General features: G+C 46.0%; 1 protein-coding gene across 13 annotated transcripts in view; it reads right to left on the bottom strand.

The window, feature by feature from the left end:
• Nucleotides 1-15,909, bottom strand: part of DPYSL5 (dihydropyrimidinase like 5) — an 85,840-nt gene that overhangs the window by 11,636 nt on the left and 58,295 nt on the right. For all 13 annotated transcript variants that reach the window (XM_081484035.1, XM_081484032.1, XM_081484040.1 and 10 more), the window contains 6 exons: nt 11,746-11,904; nt 9,531-9,710; nt 8,654-8,722; nt 6,418-6,462; nt 4,500-4,575; nt 3,466-3,622 (listed from right to left, as the gene is read on the bottom strand). In XM_081484035.1, the coding sequence (XP_081340161.1) occupies nt 3,466-3,622; nt 4,500-4,575; nt 6,418-6,462; nt 8,654-8,722; nt 9,531-9,710; nt 11,746-11,904 (686 nt within the window). The remainder of the gene's footprint in view (nt 1-3,465; nt 3,623-4,499; nt 4,576-6,417; nt 6,463-8,653; nt 8,723-9,530; nt 9,711-11,745; nt 11,905-15,909) is intronic.

Here is a 15,909-nt window from a genome sequence, read left to right as displayed (position 1 = left end):
CCTGGCAGGGCTTTCCCCAGATGACTACTATCCTTGGCAAAATCAACGGTGACGTGACTTAGTTCCTCTGTGGCAGGGGCTGGCAGCTTCTGGCACCAAAGATGCTACTGTGGCCCCTGAGAGACTGCAGGAGAGGCTCCTCCACCAAGCAGAGGGTTTGTTTTAGTGTTATTAGAGACCCCCACTCCCCAGACCCACAGAACCTGCTAGTGATGAACAGAATCTTCGGTTTTCACTTTCTCCTGGGGCGTTCTCCAGACCCCTGGGTGGGGCTCAGATCAGAAAATGCTCATCAGTCAGGGGCTGAGGACCCATGGACCCCATGCTTTAACTGACTAGTCTTACTGAGCCCTCGCCTTTCTTAAAAGGCCCATACACGAGTAAGTGTTCACTAGGCCGGAGTGACTGAGGGGGGCACATTCCAGAAGGGCTTCTGGGGACCCCCAGTGCTGCCAGGAATCTGGGAGATATGACACACCCTACTCTTTAAAACATCCCTACTCTTTAAAACATCACTAACTTTTGTTAAGTACTTTAAAACTGTGCTGTCCTGTGCTTAGTCACTCCGATTCTTTGAGTCGTATCTGACTCTTTGTGACCCGATGGACTGAAGCCTGCCAGGCTCCTCTGCCCATGGGGATTCTCCAGGCAAGAATACTGGAGTGGGTTGCTATGTCCTCCTCCAGGGGATCCTCCAACCCAGGGATCGAACCCAGGTCTCCCATATTGCAGGTAGATTCTTTACCATCTGAGCCACCAGGGAAGCCCACTTTAAAAATATATAAGTTCAAATGAAAGAATTTCTGGTCTCTTTAAGAAGTCAGATTTTAAGTAAAGGACAAATCCTGACATCTACAGATTGTACTTCTTACCCTGATATACCCGAAGAGATCATATCCTAAAATAGATCATTATAAAGCAGCTCATATTTTCTTATAGAAATACGTTAATTAGTACGTGGGTTTTCTATCAAGTACTTTGCATAATACCAATTATCACTAAAATGTCATAAAAGCAAAATTATAGTAATCATGAATTCCTAAAAATGCTAAAAATATGCTCCAAATTCTATAAAATTATACAAGTTTACAATATGCACTGATTAAAAAAGGGATTCAAACTATTCTCATAATTATTCACATGAAATTATAATTCTATTTAAATGAATAGAATTTAGTTGAATAATTTAAATAAAGTTGATAAAATAAGCTAGAAACAAAAACTTGAAATTACTCAATTAATAATACTTTTCTTTTTCTGTCTATTTAAATTTGTGTGGGTTTGGGCACTGTAATTTGGGTGGGTTGGGGGAATTCATTACCTTTTTGTTCTTTTAGTAAATTTGCTTGTGAGGTATTTCAAAAGATTCTTTGCCCTTGGAACGGAGCCCAAACTATTATCATGGGTTCTTGATATTGGTTTGTTTTTGTTGTGTTGATAATGGTGAAAAGGAGGCTGGTTTTTCCCCCAAGCAAGCATTTTTAAAAGTAAGAGCTGATCTAGCATTTCTCCCTTTACTCTCTCAAATTGGTTAAAACTCTCAGAGCTGCCACTGCTCAGAATTTTAGCAATTTATGGGACAGACTATAATTACTGCCACTGTGCCACAGCATATCCTACCCCTCCAGAGGCCACCGTGGCCCCAGGACCCTACCACCTGCACTTCAGTCATATTTGGAAAGCCCCACAGTGCTCTTTAGGTTGTTAACAGAGCAAGATGTTGAGTGGAAATTTTCCAGTTAGTCAACCAACCAAGACTGAAAACTAAGGACATGAATGAGATAAATGCCCCATTATCTAACAACAGCCACCTCCAACTGGGGCTGGTCACTTCCCTCAACACCCCCCACCATCATCCTAGCAGAAGTGTATCACCATTCCCACGTCTACGAAAGCAGAAGACAGGGAGGGCGACTGAGGTGTTTGGTAGAATGGAGGGTCCTGTGGTCTTGCCCTTCTTCCTGTTTTCATGAATTGAATGGTACTTTCCCTCTCCCCCAACTAGTCTACCTCAGAGTCAAGAGGGGACATTTGAAGGGGTTCACCTGTGGAGAACAGAGGCAACAGGAGCAGGCACCTGCTTGGAAGATGGGCGGGTGGGCCTGCCTGAGCCTCTGAATGAGGAGAGCCAGGTCATGGGCATGGAGCAGCCTGTAATCCCATCAGAGGGAGTGGCAAAGCTGAGCTTCCTCTGGGCCCAGACTCTGCAGAAGGTGATGGGGCTTAAGCTGCCGGCCCAAATTCTTGTTCACAGGGAAGCTGGGAAGGGGCAGGTTAGAGAAGGTAAAGATGGGGACTCCCCTGGTGGTCCAGTGATTAAACGTTGCATTTCCACGGCAGGGGGCCTGGGATCCCTGGTCAGGGTACTAGGTCCCACTAAAGATACCACATGCTGCAAGGAAGATCAAAGATCCCGAGTGCTACAACTAAGACCCAGCAAAGCCAAAGAAATAATTTTTTTTTTTAAAAAGAAGTCAAGCTGGACTCCATCTCCTGTGTCAGAGGACGGCATGAGAGTGGCTCAAGAGAGTCCTTATCTGGGCACATACCCTGCACAAGGAGGGCCCCAGAATCCAGTCACTTTCTGCCAGAGAAGAAGCAGCATCAGTTAGTGCAGGGGTACAGGCCGTGCTTGGGTATGGAGCAGAGTCCCCCACCACTTTAATCCTAATCCCCACCAAATTCCCCAAGCTGAGAGTCGGGAGGAGAGGAGACTGACTTTTAAACTGAACTGGATTTTAATAACCAAAATGGAAGAAAAAGCAATGGTTTTTACCATTACCCAAGGGTTACTAGAGGCAAGAAAGAATTTGCAAGCTGGTACTGGAACCAAACAAAATCTTTCCATGTTTGTGTCCCACCAAAATCAGACTATCCATTGAAGCATATTATCTAGATTCAGATTGAATGGGAAAAGCAGTTTTGTAAAAATAGGAACTGGAGAAAAGGAGGTCTGGAGGAAGAGGTTAAGGAGAAAGAGGGAGAAGGTGTGAAAGAAAAAGGAAAAGAGGAAAGAAAGGAAGGAGCAACACAGAAGAAGGGAGGGACACATGAGAGTAAACCATGTAGGAAACAATGAGAGGGGGAGGTGAAGGAAAAAGGAAGAGAAAGGTCCACAAATATTCTCAGAGAAGTCAGTCTACATCCTATAGCTCCCCAGTGGTCTTCAGTGTAAGATAGCAAGGTCCTTTGAAATTCTGAATAGCCACTGTTCACAGTTTCATATACACTCTTTACTTGTCACCGCAGAAGCTCTAACTCCAAATCAAGTGGTCATAGGAGCACCATGGCATGGCAGGGGCTTTGGAGAAGGTAACAAAAGCAAAACTCATCCTCTGGACACAAGGAAATCAAACTTAGGTCGGATTCGGGGCCTCTACGATATCACCTTAAAGGTCTACAAATGCCTGGCATGGCTCGAATTATAACACAAGGATGCAGCATGGTCCAGCCGAGGTGCCTTACTTGGCCAGCAGGCTCATGAGGTAGGTTGACGTGTTGGTGTCCAGTCTCAGGGGAGGCACCGTGACGTAGGCGGCCGCGTGGGACCAGTCCTGGTGGTAGTAGTGTAAGCCTGTGAGCGTGGCGTGTGCGGTGGTGGTCTCAGCCAGCACGACCTTCCCTGGAAGAAGAGGGGAGTCCAACCATCACCAGGATGCCAGTGAACCTGGGGGAGCGTTGGTCTGAGCCTCTCCCTGGGCAGGGAAGGAGCTGAAGTCAGAAAGGAAGGGACTAGCCTGAGCTCGGCTGGGCGTTGGAGACCTCAGCTGGGGTCAAGGCCAGAGTGCTCCTGGGTCCCAGGAGACAGAGGCAGAAGGCTGGGTCCACAGCACAGGTGAGACCCCAGAGGGGGTCTGGCCAGAGGAGAGGTAGGAGGTGGGATGCGGAAGGCAGTGTGGCGGGAGGGCTGGAAGGCCCGATTTATATCCCCGGGTTTGTGACTGTGATCTTTTACACCTGTTATCAGGCCCTCATCAGCACCCTGAGCTGGGCCAAGAGTACAAGCATGGACAAAGCCTTCAGGTGTGGCCAGGTGCTCAGACACACAGGTGTCCCGGGGCTAGTACATTGGGTTCCTGAAGGGGATGTCCAGCTCTGACACAGTCATTTCTCCAAGGACTTCGCAGGCATTTCCCCCTGAAATGTCCACTGGAACTCATCCAGGATTTTATGTTGGTTACCACGGTAACCATTAGCAAAACCCAAGAGACCAAAAAAAAAAAAAAAATCCCAATTAATGAGTTGATTAAAAACTTGGAAAATTTTACCAGTCTGAGGAGAGGCGACAGATACTTCTGTAAAGCTGTTATGCATACAAATGTGCAGAGGAAAACACTGATTCTAAGGGACTGACCCCAGGCCCGTGCAGGAAGACAGCAGGAAAGAGAAGGGCAGGGCAGGCTTGGGGCCTGGCCTCAGGAGCCGGGAGGGAAAGTGCATGGAGCTTCTGGGCACCCCTCAGAAAAGGGCTAACTGCCCAGCCCAGCCTACTGACTCACCTTGCATCTTAGCAGCTGCGATAACATCACCGGCTGAGATGCTGGACACGTTGACCAGATAGATGGGACAGTGAGTCTAAACACAGGAAACATGGTGGGAAGGAGAGAGCATCAACCCTATAACTTAACAAGCACCAAGATGACTGGACCAGATTAGTCCTGGCCCCCGCACCTCCCCCTGCATCGCTCAGCACCCTCCTTAGGCTGACAGTCTTCTGCATGGAATGCAGGCTGGTGGCTGCAGGCTGGGGGAATCCCACAAAACAAAGAGCGGGCAGGTGGTGCCCAGCACCAGAGCCCACAAGGGGAACATCTGGGTAAGATGTCAAGTGCTGAACCTCACCTTTTCTACCAGCCAACACCAAGACTATTTACAACTTAAAATGAGGGACTTTCAATTTCCTATTCATGAACGTGAAGACCTAGATACAGTTGTATATTATGTCCCATATCTAAAATTACGATGCCTGCCATCTGAAGGATGCTTTATCAGCAGATAGAATGTACCCTAGCCTGGAGAAGGAATGTTACTTAAGAGGTTCAGGGTTCAGTCTACATCAGACAGGACCAGTCTTGCAAATGGACACCTGGATTATAACACTGATTAGCTTTTCCTCTACCGAGCTGTGCAACCATGGTCCACTGTTTCACTTCTCTGGGAATATGTTTGAGCTAAAAAAATGAGGAATTTCCCTTTTGTTGTTCCGCTCTTTCCTTATTCTGGGGTAAGTTTCCATCAGGAAGTAATTGCTAGCATAATTATTATTATAACAGTAAAATGATGTCCTTGTCCAGCTTCTAGACTTATAAAGGGTTAATGGAAAACTTTCCCCAAATGTTATTCTAGTGCCTTCTTTTTCTATCAAATTAGGAGGATAGAGAATTTAGGAACTGGCCTGACATATGATATGCTTGGTACAAGTTTCCTGACTAATTCTGAGACCAGCTGGACCTCTGACCTCTGTGTTCCCCTGGTGTTCCTAACACCACACCCTTCACTCTCTGCTCACAGCCTTCAAAGTAGCCCAGGTCTTTCCAGAGGAGAAGTTCTCAAGTGTTAGTGCCCATTAAAATCATTAGTGGGCTTGTTAAAACACAGATTGCTGGGCATCACCCCCAGTTTCTGATTCAGTGGGTCTGGACAAGCCTGAGCATTTGCGTTTCTGAGTTCCTATTTCTAACAAACGATGTGGATGCAGCTAATCCAGAGACGGCACTTAGAAAACTAGTGTTTTAGAGAAGGTAGTTCAGATTATCTGAGCAAAGGGAACCCTCTAATGACAATTCAGGAGGAGAAATGACCTTGATACAGTGTTCTACTGTGTATAAACTGCTTTTCCTCCCATGATTCCTTTGATCCTCACAACCATCCTGTAAGTGGTGGGTGATAACATCACTCCAATGAAATAGCCTATTGGAATGGCTGATTGACTGGCATGTGACCGGAAGCCTGTCTTTGGTCAAGGCCCCACGTCTCTTGCTGGTTCCCACCACCACCCTACATCAGTGCCCCCTTACCCTGAACTGTACCAAGAAAAAAATCACAAATGGCCGAGAGCTAGAGGTCTGAATCATGAATCTCTAGGTAAATATCTTTGTTCCTCTAGAAGAAAGAGATTCCAGTTGCCGTGAGGCTCTGTGGTCCCCACCTTGCCCCGTCTCCCTTGGGAGTCATTTCCACTTGAGCAATGACCCAGGTGTCAGCAAGCTCAGTGGGATGGAAGAGAGAGCCAGTGGCAAGGAGCGCTCCTGTCATGGCTGTGGGAGTAACAATGTTCATTCAGCAAACGATGTCCATTTGGGGTCCCATGAGCCAGACCTGGTGCTAGCACCCAGAGCAGATTGGGACTCCACTGTCCAGGCTGGTTTCTGACCCCAGAGTTGAGAATGGGCTGAGAGTGAGCTGGGGTCTACTTACTCTGTTTGCAATGGTGATAACTCGGTGAGTGGCTTCTGCTTCCAGCTGTTAGGAACAGAGGACAGGAAGAAAACAAACTTCATCATCTCACCAAGCAAGCTTACCTCTGCCTGATACCCCACCTTGGAGAAAGTGCTGGAATGTCTGACTCAGAGCTGGAGGGGCCAATTGCACTCACAGACACTGGCCTGGGAGGAAATCCCGAGCAGGGGCACCAAGTTCCAGCCACCTCTTCACACTGAGAGCATCCCAGGACTTGGTGTTCCAGGCGTGTCTTCACTGGATGCTACTCAGGGTTAATTCAAAGGCAACAAAACAAGGGCAAACAAAAACATCTCCCTTGGTTTCTGGTGCCTTCTCTGCACAGCCATCTCAGAATTGTAGCAAAGGAGCAACACTGATTGATTTCAAGCTGGAAATTAGCCTAGATCAGGATTTCTGAATCTTGACACTATTGACATTTTGGGTGAGATAATTCTTTGTGGGGGACGCTGAGTGGACATTGTGGGCTCTTCAGCAGCAGCCCCTGTCTCTACCTACTAGATGCCAGTAACATCCTCCCCCTGAGTTGGGATAACCCAAGATATCTGAAGCTCCAATACTTTGGCCATCTGATGCAAAGAGCCGACTCACTGGAAAAGACCCTGATGCTGGGAAGGGTTGAAGGCAGGAGGAGAAGGGAACGACAGAGGTCGAGATGGTTGGATGGCATCACTGACTCAATGGACATGAGTTTGAGCAAGCTCTGGGAGATGGTGTAGGACAGGGAAGCATGGCATGCTGCAGCCCATGGGGTTGCAAAGAATCAAACATGACTGAGTGGCTGAACAACAAAATATCTCTAGATATCACCAAATGTCCCTGGGGAGCAAAATCTCCCCAGATGCTTCCCTTTAATCAGTAGATGATAATGGTGGTAATTCTTGCTTTTACTACCACTACAGTCAGTGCCTTGCTCCTCTCCGGGTAGAACTCCACAAAGTGCAGTCCTGTGCCCATCACCCACCCACCCCTGCTCTCATAGGCACTCTCAGTGCATTGCCTTTATTGAAGTTGGTGTGTCTTTCTCTACCAACTCTGAGGTGCCCAGATTGGAGCTACATTCAAGGGCTCTGACAAACAGGGACAGACCCAAGGCAGGAGTAAGGTGGGCTGACCCAGTATAAGCTGACTTAGTTCCTGTCAGATGGTAGAACCATCACATCCTGTCTCTGCTCTTCATCCCTCAAGGCTTCCGCATCAATCCTTCATGGGCATCCAACCACCACTCTGCATTTAAGGCTTTGAAGAAACAGAAAATAGCTTTCCCCTCACCAGTGGTGGGGGAGATCTGAACAGGGCAAAAATAGGGCAAAATATGCATTATTTATCTGAATAGGGCAAAAATGCATTATTTATCCAGTGTGATCCTCCAGAGTCAAATTTTCAGAAAATGGGGAACTGGAGGGCATTTGTGTCAACATCCTGCAAAACCATGCAAGGGTAAAATCAGAGGGCAGAGGAAGGGTAGGCCTTAGTTACCATTCTCAGTGATGAATAGGAAAAGAGAGAACACACACATGTGCCACTTGTTTCTAGTGGGAATGGTCCAGAGTTTTCCTCAGACACTCAAAGGGATCTCAGCCCCCAAATGCTGATTCACTGGCTTATAGCCTGGAGTTTCTTATAGCATCTGAAGGCCCTTTCAGTCTGTCTTTTCTCTCCCAATTTAATTTTGGCCACTGCAACCCCTGGCATGCTCACATGGCCTCCCTCAGACCCTTGAAATCAGAACCCAACCCAGGTGGGTCTGTTTCCCCAAAGTGGTCTTCCCCAAGGAAGTTCAAAGCCTGGTCAGCTGTAGCATAGTAGCAGTATAGTAGTAGTATTAGTTGCACACTCCTGTCTGACTCTTGGCGACCCCATGGACTGTAGCCTGGTAGGCTCCTCTGTCCATGGAATTCTCCAGGCAAGAATACTGGAATGGGTTGCCATTCCCTTCTCCAGGGGATCTTCTCGACCCAGGGATCGAACCCAGGTCTCCCACACTGCAGGTAGATTCTTTACTGTCTGAGCCACCAGGGAAGCCCCAGCTGTAGCATGGAGAAGGCTGCTCCTTGGGAAGCTTCCAGATGGGAATTTCACCCAGGGAGAAAGCAATACCATACAACCTGTATTCACTGATGTCTTGTGCATCCTAAAGATTCTATGAATCTGTAGGAAAGACGTTGACAAAGAACGCAGACGTCTTTCTCACCTCCTCTGGACGGCTGATTTCAATGCCTTCTGGGCCTGTGATACCCAAATCTAGTGCCTCCTTTGCTCCCTGAATAATAGCAAAAGAAAGAAAATTGAGAGAATCAAAGAGATACAAAAAACATAACCCAAGGGACTGTAAAATATGCTCAGTCCAGCCCATGTCAATAGGCTTGCTGCTTTTCTCACTTCTGTAATACTCATCTTCTAAAAAGGGCAGGATTAATACAGGGCTCCCCTGAGACTCACTTCATAATAATTGAAAATATTTTTTTCCTTTTAGAAATACAGTAGAGTCATCAGCCAACAGGCCTGGGACACTAAAGACAAGCACTCTTTATTGATCTGAAAAATCAGAATTTCCTCACTGGAAATCCAGTTAAATCTCCAGCGTCCAGAAATGCCTAGAATAACTGTCACCCCAAGTGTCCTACTTAAGAGTCAGGAGTAAAATGGGGCTTGTCTGTCTTAGTCCCAGTGAGAAGGTCTCTCTAATACCTCTGCTCCTCTGAGGAGGTCCAGGAAAGTAGAAGGCTGACTCTTTATTTATTCTGTATGTCACATCTTATTAAAAATATTTCTTAGAGATGCTCTACATTCCTTTGTGGTAACCGAATTTAAATATCATATTAGAATGAAGACATTATCATTCAAGACTTAGAAACCTTTTTGAACTACAAAGGAACATTTGTTTTTTTACAGACGCTAGAAAAGTTTGGATTTTGGGGCAAAAATCTGTCATCTGGGGTGTTAACATCTCACACTTTCTTTTAGAATTTGTTTTATCTGAACTCTGTAGGATGGGTCACGGGTGGTCAGGAATCCCCCTGAGAACTGGCGCCCCGCCCCCTCCCGCCCAATATTCTCTGCTGCCTTGCCTCAGCCACGAGCTCCCCATTTTCAGCATGGACTCGGGCGATGGCTCCAATATCCTTGCAAGCGTGAAACACTTGGTACAGCTCGCTGTCCCGAAGCATATACAAGTCCTTGTAAGTCATGAACATCTGAAATGAGTTGACTCCCTTCTCCCTCACCAGGGTCTCCATTTCCACTTTCACCTGGAGAGCAAAACGCAAAGGCAATGTTGCGTGAGTACAGATTATCAAGAGGTTGGCTGGTGGATGCTGGCCCAATGTGGAGGGGAGGTAGCTCGGTGGATGGAGTTGCTGCATGACCACCCGTAACCTCATAGTATTATCACTCTCCTCCCACTCCACAGGCTGCTGTGAGGTCACGTGAGCAAATGGATGCAGAAGTGCTTTGAAAATTGTCCAGCATGCTACAAATATAGAAATGCTATCTGGGCATGTTTCTTGTATCACATAAGCTTGTCTATGTTTCTGTCTCCAAATCAGCCTTGTTGGTAAATGCACTAATGACTTTCATACCTTGGTCAATTCCCTCCATCCCCATAACGGAAGGGGTGTTACAGAGAAGGCATACTAATACTAAAAATCCAGAGGCCCAGGGAAAAATCTAATTTAGGGACAAAGCCAAACATGAAATAAAGCTATATGAATAAGGAGATTGATCCCAATACTATTTATACTAGGGAAAAAAAATGGAAGAAACACTGGCCTGACAATAGGTAAATAAATCGTGACTCTTCTACTTGACAGAACACTAGGTGGCCATGGCATTGATGGTCATGAAGACCATGCAGCCAAATGGCAAATGCTCATACTTAAAGCAAAAGAGTTACTATGTAAAAAGCAGGTATGAAAAAAGCCAGAAAGCAATGAGCTAAAATAGCAATGGTCATTGTATTGGGGGTGACTGGATTACAAGCTTCCTTTCTTTTCTATTTTTAAAATCAGTAATTAGAAAAAAATTTTGATTACCACAGAAAAAAATTTAAAATTCTAGATACATGAAAAGCCCCACAGTCTTTGGGGAGTTAGGGATGACTGGCTTGGCCTCAATGTTGAGGATCTGAGTGGATCCTCAATTTCAGTCCCTTGCTGGGGAAGGGAAGGGAGAGAGGCTCAGGGTAGGAGGGGTCATCCACCCAGGAGGGGGTCCAAATTGGACAAAACTTCCACCTAAGATAAGGGATGGCTGACATTCATTATAGATGGCATCTTCTGCCCGGTACCAGGAGGGGAGTCTGTATGTGGGAGGTGGATGGCTCTGCGGCCTTTCATGAGCACCCTTTTGGAAGTAATGAGCGAGACTAGGTGAATCTCACGATCAAGGCTTACACTCAAGGGCAGAAGTGCAGTCAGGCTTTTAGTTACCAGCTCAGAAGGGAGTCAGGCTCTTTAGGTCAGGGTCCCCAGCTGGAGAACTTTGTAAAATCTCTTAATGCTTGTTTATTTTTAAGATCCCAGGGCACCCACTCAAGTATTGGCACATGGTGATTAATGAACACTTGATGAAAGGATGACTATTTGGGCTGCTTCCCCAGGGGCAATAAGCAGCAAAAACTCCAGAATTGAAGCAAAATCTAAATGCCTGTGAATCTGTTTTCAGGAAGAACAAGGAATTGGGAAGCCAAGGAGCAGGGCTTGGACTCTGGCCCTGGGGCCTGGCCCGGGAGGCCAGGATAGCTAAGGGCACAGAGGCTTAACAGAGACAGGGTCCAGTGGGAGGTGGCCTAAGAGCGCTTAGAGCAGGAGCTGGGGCCCAGCAGGAAAGAAGCACCCATTCTTTCTGGGTAAGATGGTAAGATCCATTCTTATCAAGGGGCACCGAGCCAGGACAGGACCCTCTGTTCTGAGACCTTAGTGCTGTTACTTCCGGTACAAAATGATTCGACCCTGGAGGCTGACCCCGCTACTCAGCAGCGACCCCTTCGGTGTCAGTGGTACCTAATGAAAAGCGTCAGGACACACTGACAGCCTGGTGGTCAGAGCAAGGAGCCGGTGCTCCCTGTCTATGTGCTGGAAAACTGGTTGTTTAAATTAAGCAAGCAGCCCCTGCCCCATAGAACCTTAAGTGTTTTTCCTTTTGGCATTTGGGGGAGTTAGGATGGTGGCGGGAGGGGCTCTCCTCACTGTAGGAGAGCGTCACCCACAGCTGGCTCCCACCAAATGGCCCTTCCGCCAACAGGAGCACTGGTTCTCCTTTTGGGGTTTCACCCAGCACTGTTACCTTGGGAGCCCACCAGGTGATCCCCACGTGGAGGGCATAGTCACAGCAAACCTTGGGGTCGGCCAGACCCCGGCACTTCTCGTAGGCTTCCACAAGGGAGGTCTCCTTGTCAGGCAGGACATGGCCGATGATCATGGTGGTACCTCCAACGAGTGCTGCCTGAGGGAGATGGGAAAAGCCATCTGGTTACATCTCTACCCACATCTGAGTCGCTGCATGGGGAGACTCTGGGTCCTCAGGTGGACATTCAGGACAACCACTGACTCTCCCACACAGGAGGCAGGGAGGCCCAAGTGCAGCCGTGTTCAGGAAACTGCGAGGAGCTGGAGTTCCTGAGTTACACACAGAAGCCAGTGTGTAACCATTATCATTACTGTGGATCCAACACACAAACCTGCTTCTTCCTCGTCCTTGGGTTGTGGCTCATTGCTTTGGAAAAACCACTTAGTGTGTTTCCTCAGCCTCTATTTCCCAATGAAACGATTCCCCCCAAATGATTTCTGACCAACTTGAAATATGAGTGAAGTGAAGTGAAAGTTGCTCAGTTGTGTCCAACTCTTTGAGACCGCATGGACTATACTGTCCATGGAATTCTCCAGGCCAGAATACTGGAGTGGGTCGTCTTTCCCTTCTCCAGGGGATCTTCCCAACCCAGGGATTGAACCCAGGTCTCCTGCATTGTGGGCGGATTCTTAACCAGCTGAGCCACAAGGGAAGCCCTGAATATATAGATGAGGTAATTTTATAATATTATTTATAATATTATCTATTTACAGATATACATGTAAACCATAATGAAGTTATAATATTATTTTAGTTACAGATATATATGTAAACCATAATGAATAAAATATTAATTTAAATATATTGTTTTGTTTTATTCTCTCACATTTCATTAAGCAATTCTGGTCAAAGTTTTTATAGACATTTTCAAATCATTATCTTTGTTTTCAGTTTTTCCAAGAACATTAACTTTATTTCCATTTGACTTGTTTGAGATAGAGCATTTTAGGTCCCTGTATGATTTATCAGTGAAAAATTACCCAGGGTTTGGTCCCTGGGTTGGGAAGATCCCCTGGAGAAGGGAATGGTAATCCACTCCAGTATTCTTGCCTTGAGGATCCCATGGACAGAGGAGCCCGGCGGGCTACAGTCCATGGGTTGCAAAGAGTTGGACATGACTGAGTGGCTAACATTATCCCTATCATTTTAAAAATATTTTGATGCTGAGTCTTTACCTGTACCATAGGAACAGCTTCCTTGTTAGATGGCTGTGAAAGTCAAGAGAAGCATCACTTTGTAAAGTTTTGTCCTAATATGTGTATGTAATTATTCAGAATTTAGTTGTTTATCTCTGTTTTCTGTATGGGAGGAAATTAGCACAATGAAACTGTCTTGATGATTTCATGCTTTTCTATTCAGTTAAATCCTTTATTACAAATCAGAAATATTGCTGGGGAATAAGGAACTGAAAAAAATTAGTTCAGTGGCCAACAAACAATTAAAATGAAAGCTCTTGCAACACTGATTTTCCAAGCTGACCCTGGCTGGGTGGGTGAGACTTGCCCCCTGTGGTCCTGGGAGATGCAGAGGCCTGACTTCTTTCATAACTTGAAGTAACCAACAGAGGGTGTTAGTTCTTCGGTTCACATGTAGGAACTGTGATGTGGGAGGCAGAGATGTAGGAAGGGGAAGAACACCAGATTGTAGCTTTACTAGCTGGCTTCTATTTCAGATTTGGCTGGATGGTGCCAGGCTGATTCACCCTCATAGCAGGTGGTTATAGTCTATTTTGTCCTGAAATGCATTTCTTGCTTTTATGTGTGGACACGGGGGTGTCTGGTATATTGGGATTTTACACACTAAATTGTTTTACTTCTTCTGGGGTTCTAGATTGTTTTCCTTTGCACTCCCTCGTCCATCTGTGGCCTTGCGTCAAAAAGAAGGGAACTTGGAAACAGCACAGTGGAATAAGAGAGCCAAGACAGTTCTTACTATTTGTGGGTTTCTGACAGTAGAAAAGATCTACCTGCTGAATCTCTAGGTTGACTCAGATCAAGCTAACAAACTGTTACATAAAATATATTCTAGTTCAATTCAGTTCAGTCGCTCAGTCATGTCCGACTCTGCGACCCCATGAACTGCAGCACGCCAGGCCTCCCTGTCCATCACCAACTCCCGGAGTCTACCCAAACCCATGTTCATCGAGTTGGTGATGCCATCCAGCCATCTCATCCTCTGTTGTCCCCTTCTCCTCCCGCCCCCAATCCTACCCAGCATTAGGGTCTTTTCCAATGAGTCAACCCTTCGCATGATGACTGAGAAGGCCAGGCTTGAGTTTGCAATTCTCAGAGTCCTTGCAGTTCTGAGATACACTGCAGGAGATGTTGGCCTCAAGCCTCTGTGTCTGCCTCCAGCCCACACCCCCTAACCCTGGATCCATCCTGCAGCCGCAGATCTAAGCTCTGCTTCACCCCTGCAAGATGCTGCCCTGGGGCTTGGTGTGCACCCAGCGGGGGTCCGGCCCCCAAGCAGACAGATACAGGCTAATATAGGCCCTGGCAGTGCTGAGACCCTTTGTCAGTGGATTCCAGGGCCCCAGAGTATAGTCCAGGATTTTGGAACAGTGGGCTCTGGGCAGACGTAGGGAGGTCACCTGGAGTCCAGAGTTCATGGCAGAGACTCCTCTTGCCTGGGTCCAAGGATAGTAACTGAAAAGTGTTCTGGAAGGAGTCAGAAGCATCCAACAGTGGTCCTGACTATCACATTTACTGGTTGTAATCCTGTGTGTCTACTCTGCTCTGCGCCTTACCTCTGGGGGCTCAGAGAAGGTCAGGTGGCAATGGATGTGAGAGCATCTATCAGCTGCAAAGGGCACATAAATACCTGGTATAGTCATTACTGCTGTTACCCCAAGACTCAAAGCAAGTTTAATGGGAGTAAACATTCCTCTAGCTGCAGGTTTGGAGCCCAGAGCAGATGCTGGATGCACGAGTGTTGGTTTCCTCCCAGGCAAGATACACACAGAGCTGGCTTCTAAAATATGCACAGCTCCCACCCACGGGATGAATGCCGACAAGCTCAGTCTTCACGGGAATGTGGTATCACAGATGTGACAGACCTTTTTACTGTCATCCCACACAAAACAGCCTTATAGAAATCAACAGCAGAGCGTGACCCAATCCTGTTCCGGTGGCTTTCAGAAGGATGATGTTTACGATAATCAAAAGGAAATGTGACTGTGTGACTGCTGAATGTTCAGAACTGTGTTTATGCAAGAAAAGGAAGCTGTGAAAGATCTTTAGAAATCGGTAGAAATGATGTTCATGGAGGCTAAGTCTCAACAGGGAACAAGGGTGATGCTATAATGAGTCAAAAAGGCAGCATTCAATATGTGTACCCAAGATGCTTTAGAAATGTGTTTAAATACACATACACCCACACAAAGAAACAAAATGGAAGGAAATATACCAACACATTAACAATGACTGTTTTGGATGATGAGATTCTGAGTAATTTATTTTTTTTCTAATTTTCTGAAATTTCTTTCTTAGACTATATTACTTTCATAATATACATAAAAATAAATTTGAGGGAAACTAAAGCTATTTAAAATTTAGTCAGCCATGTTTATGTGCTTAAAATACTTTTTTTTAAAGTTATGAAACATTTCAACCATACAGTAAAAGTATAGAACATACTACAACACATAAACATGAACCCATTACTCAGATTTAACAGGTGTTAACTTTTTACTGTATTTACCTTACATATTATTTAATTAAAAAAATGAAAGAAAATATTTTCAATATAATAGGAGCTCTTCATCTTATTTCTATCCCTCAACCCTGAGGTTGATATAAACTTCTTCCATCCATGTTTTACACTTTCACTGTATTTGCTTTGCAAATTAAAAAAAGGTATACAAATGGTTTTATAACTTTCATGTTCTTTTGCAAGTTGCTTTTTCAATTTGACATCTTTAAGATTCACTTAAGTACAGATATTTCATTTGCTTTAATTAATTCACTGTATGAACACTTCTCCAGGCATGTATTCATTTCTGAGTTCAGGGACATTGCTATGCACGGTCCTGGCGCATCCTCACCCACACCAGGGCAGTCCCCGCATTCAGGGTATACGCTGCCAGGAAGTGGAACTGCT

The sequence above is a fragment of the Giraffa tippelskirchi genome, chromosome 4 (assembly GCF_054371585.1).
Source record: "Giraffa tippelskirchi isolate mGirTip1 chromosome 4, T2T-mGirTip1v1.2.pri, whole genome shotgun sequence".
In the NCBI taxonomy this organism is placed as follows: domain Eukaryota; kingdom Metazoa; phylum Chordata; class Mammalia; order Artiodactyla; family Giraffidae; genus Giraffa; species Giraffa tippelskirchi.
The sequence above is the reverse complement of the archived record's forward strand: the minus strand, read 5'-3'. Positions and strand labels throughout refer to the sequence as shown.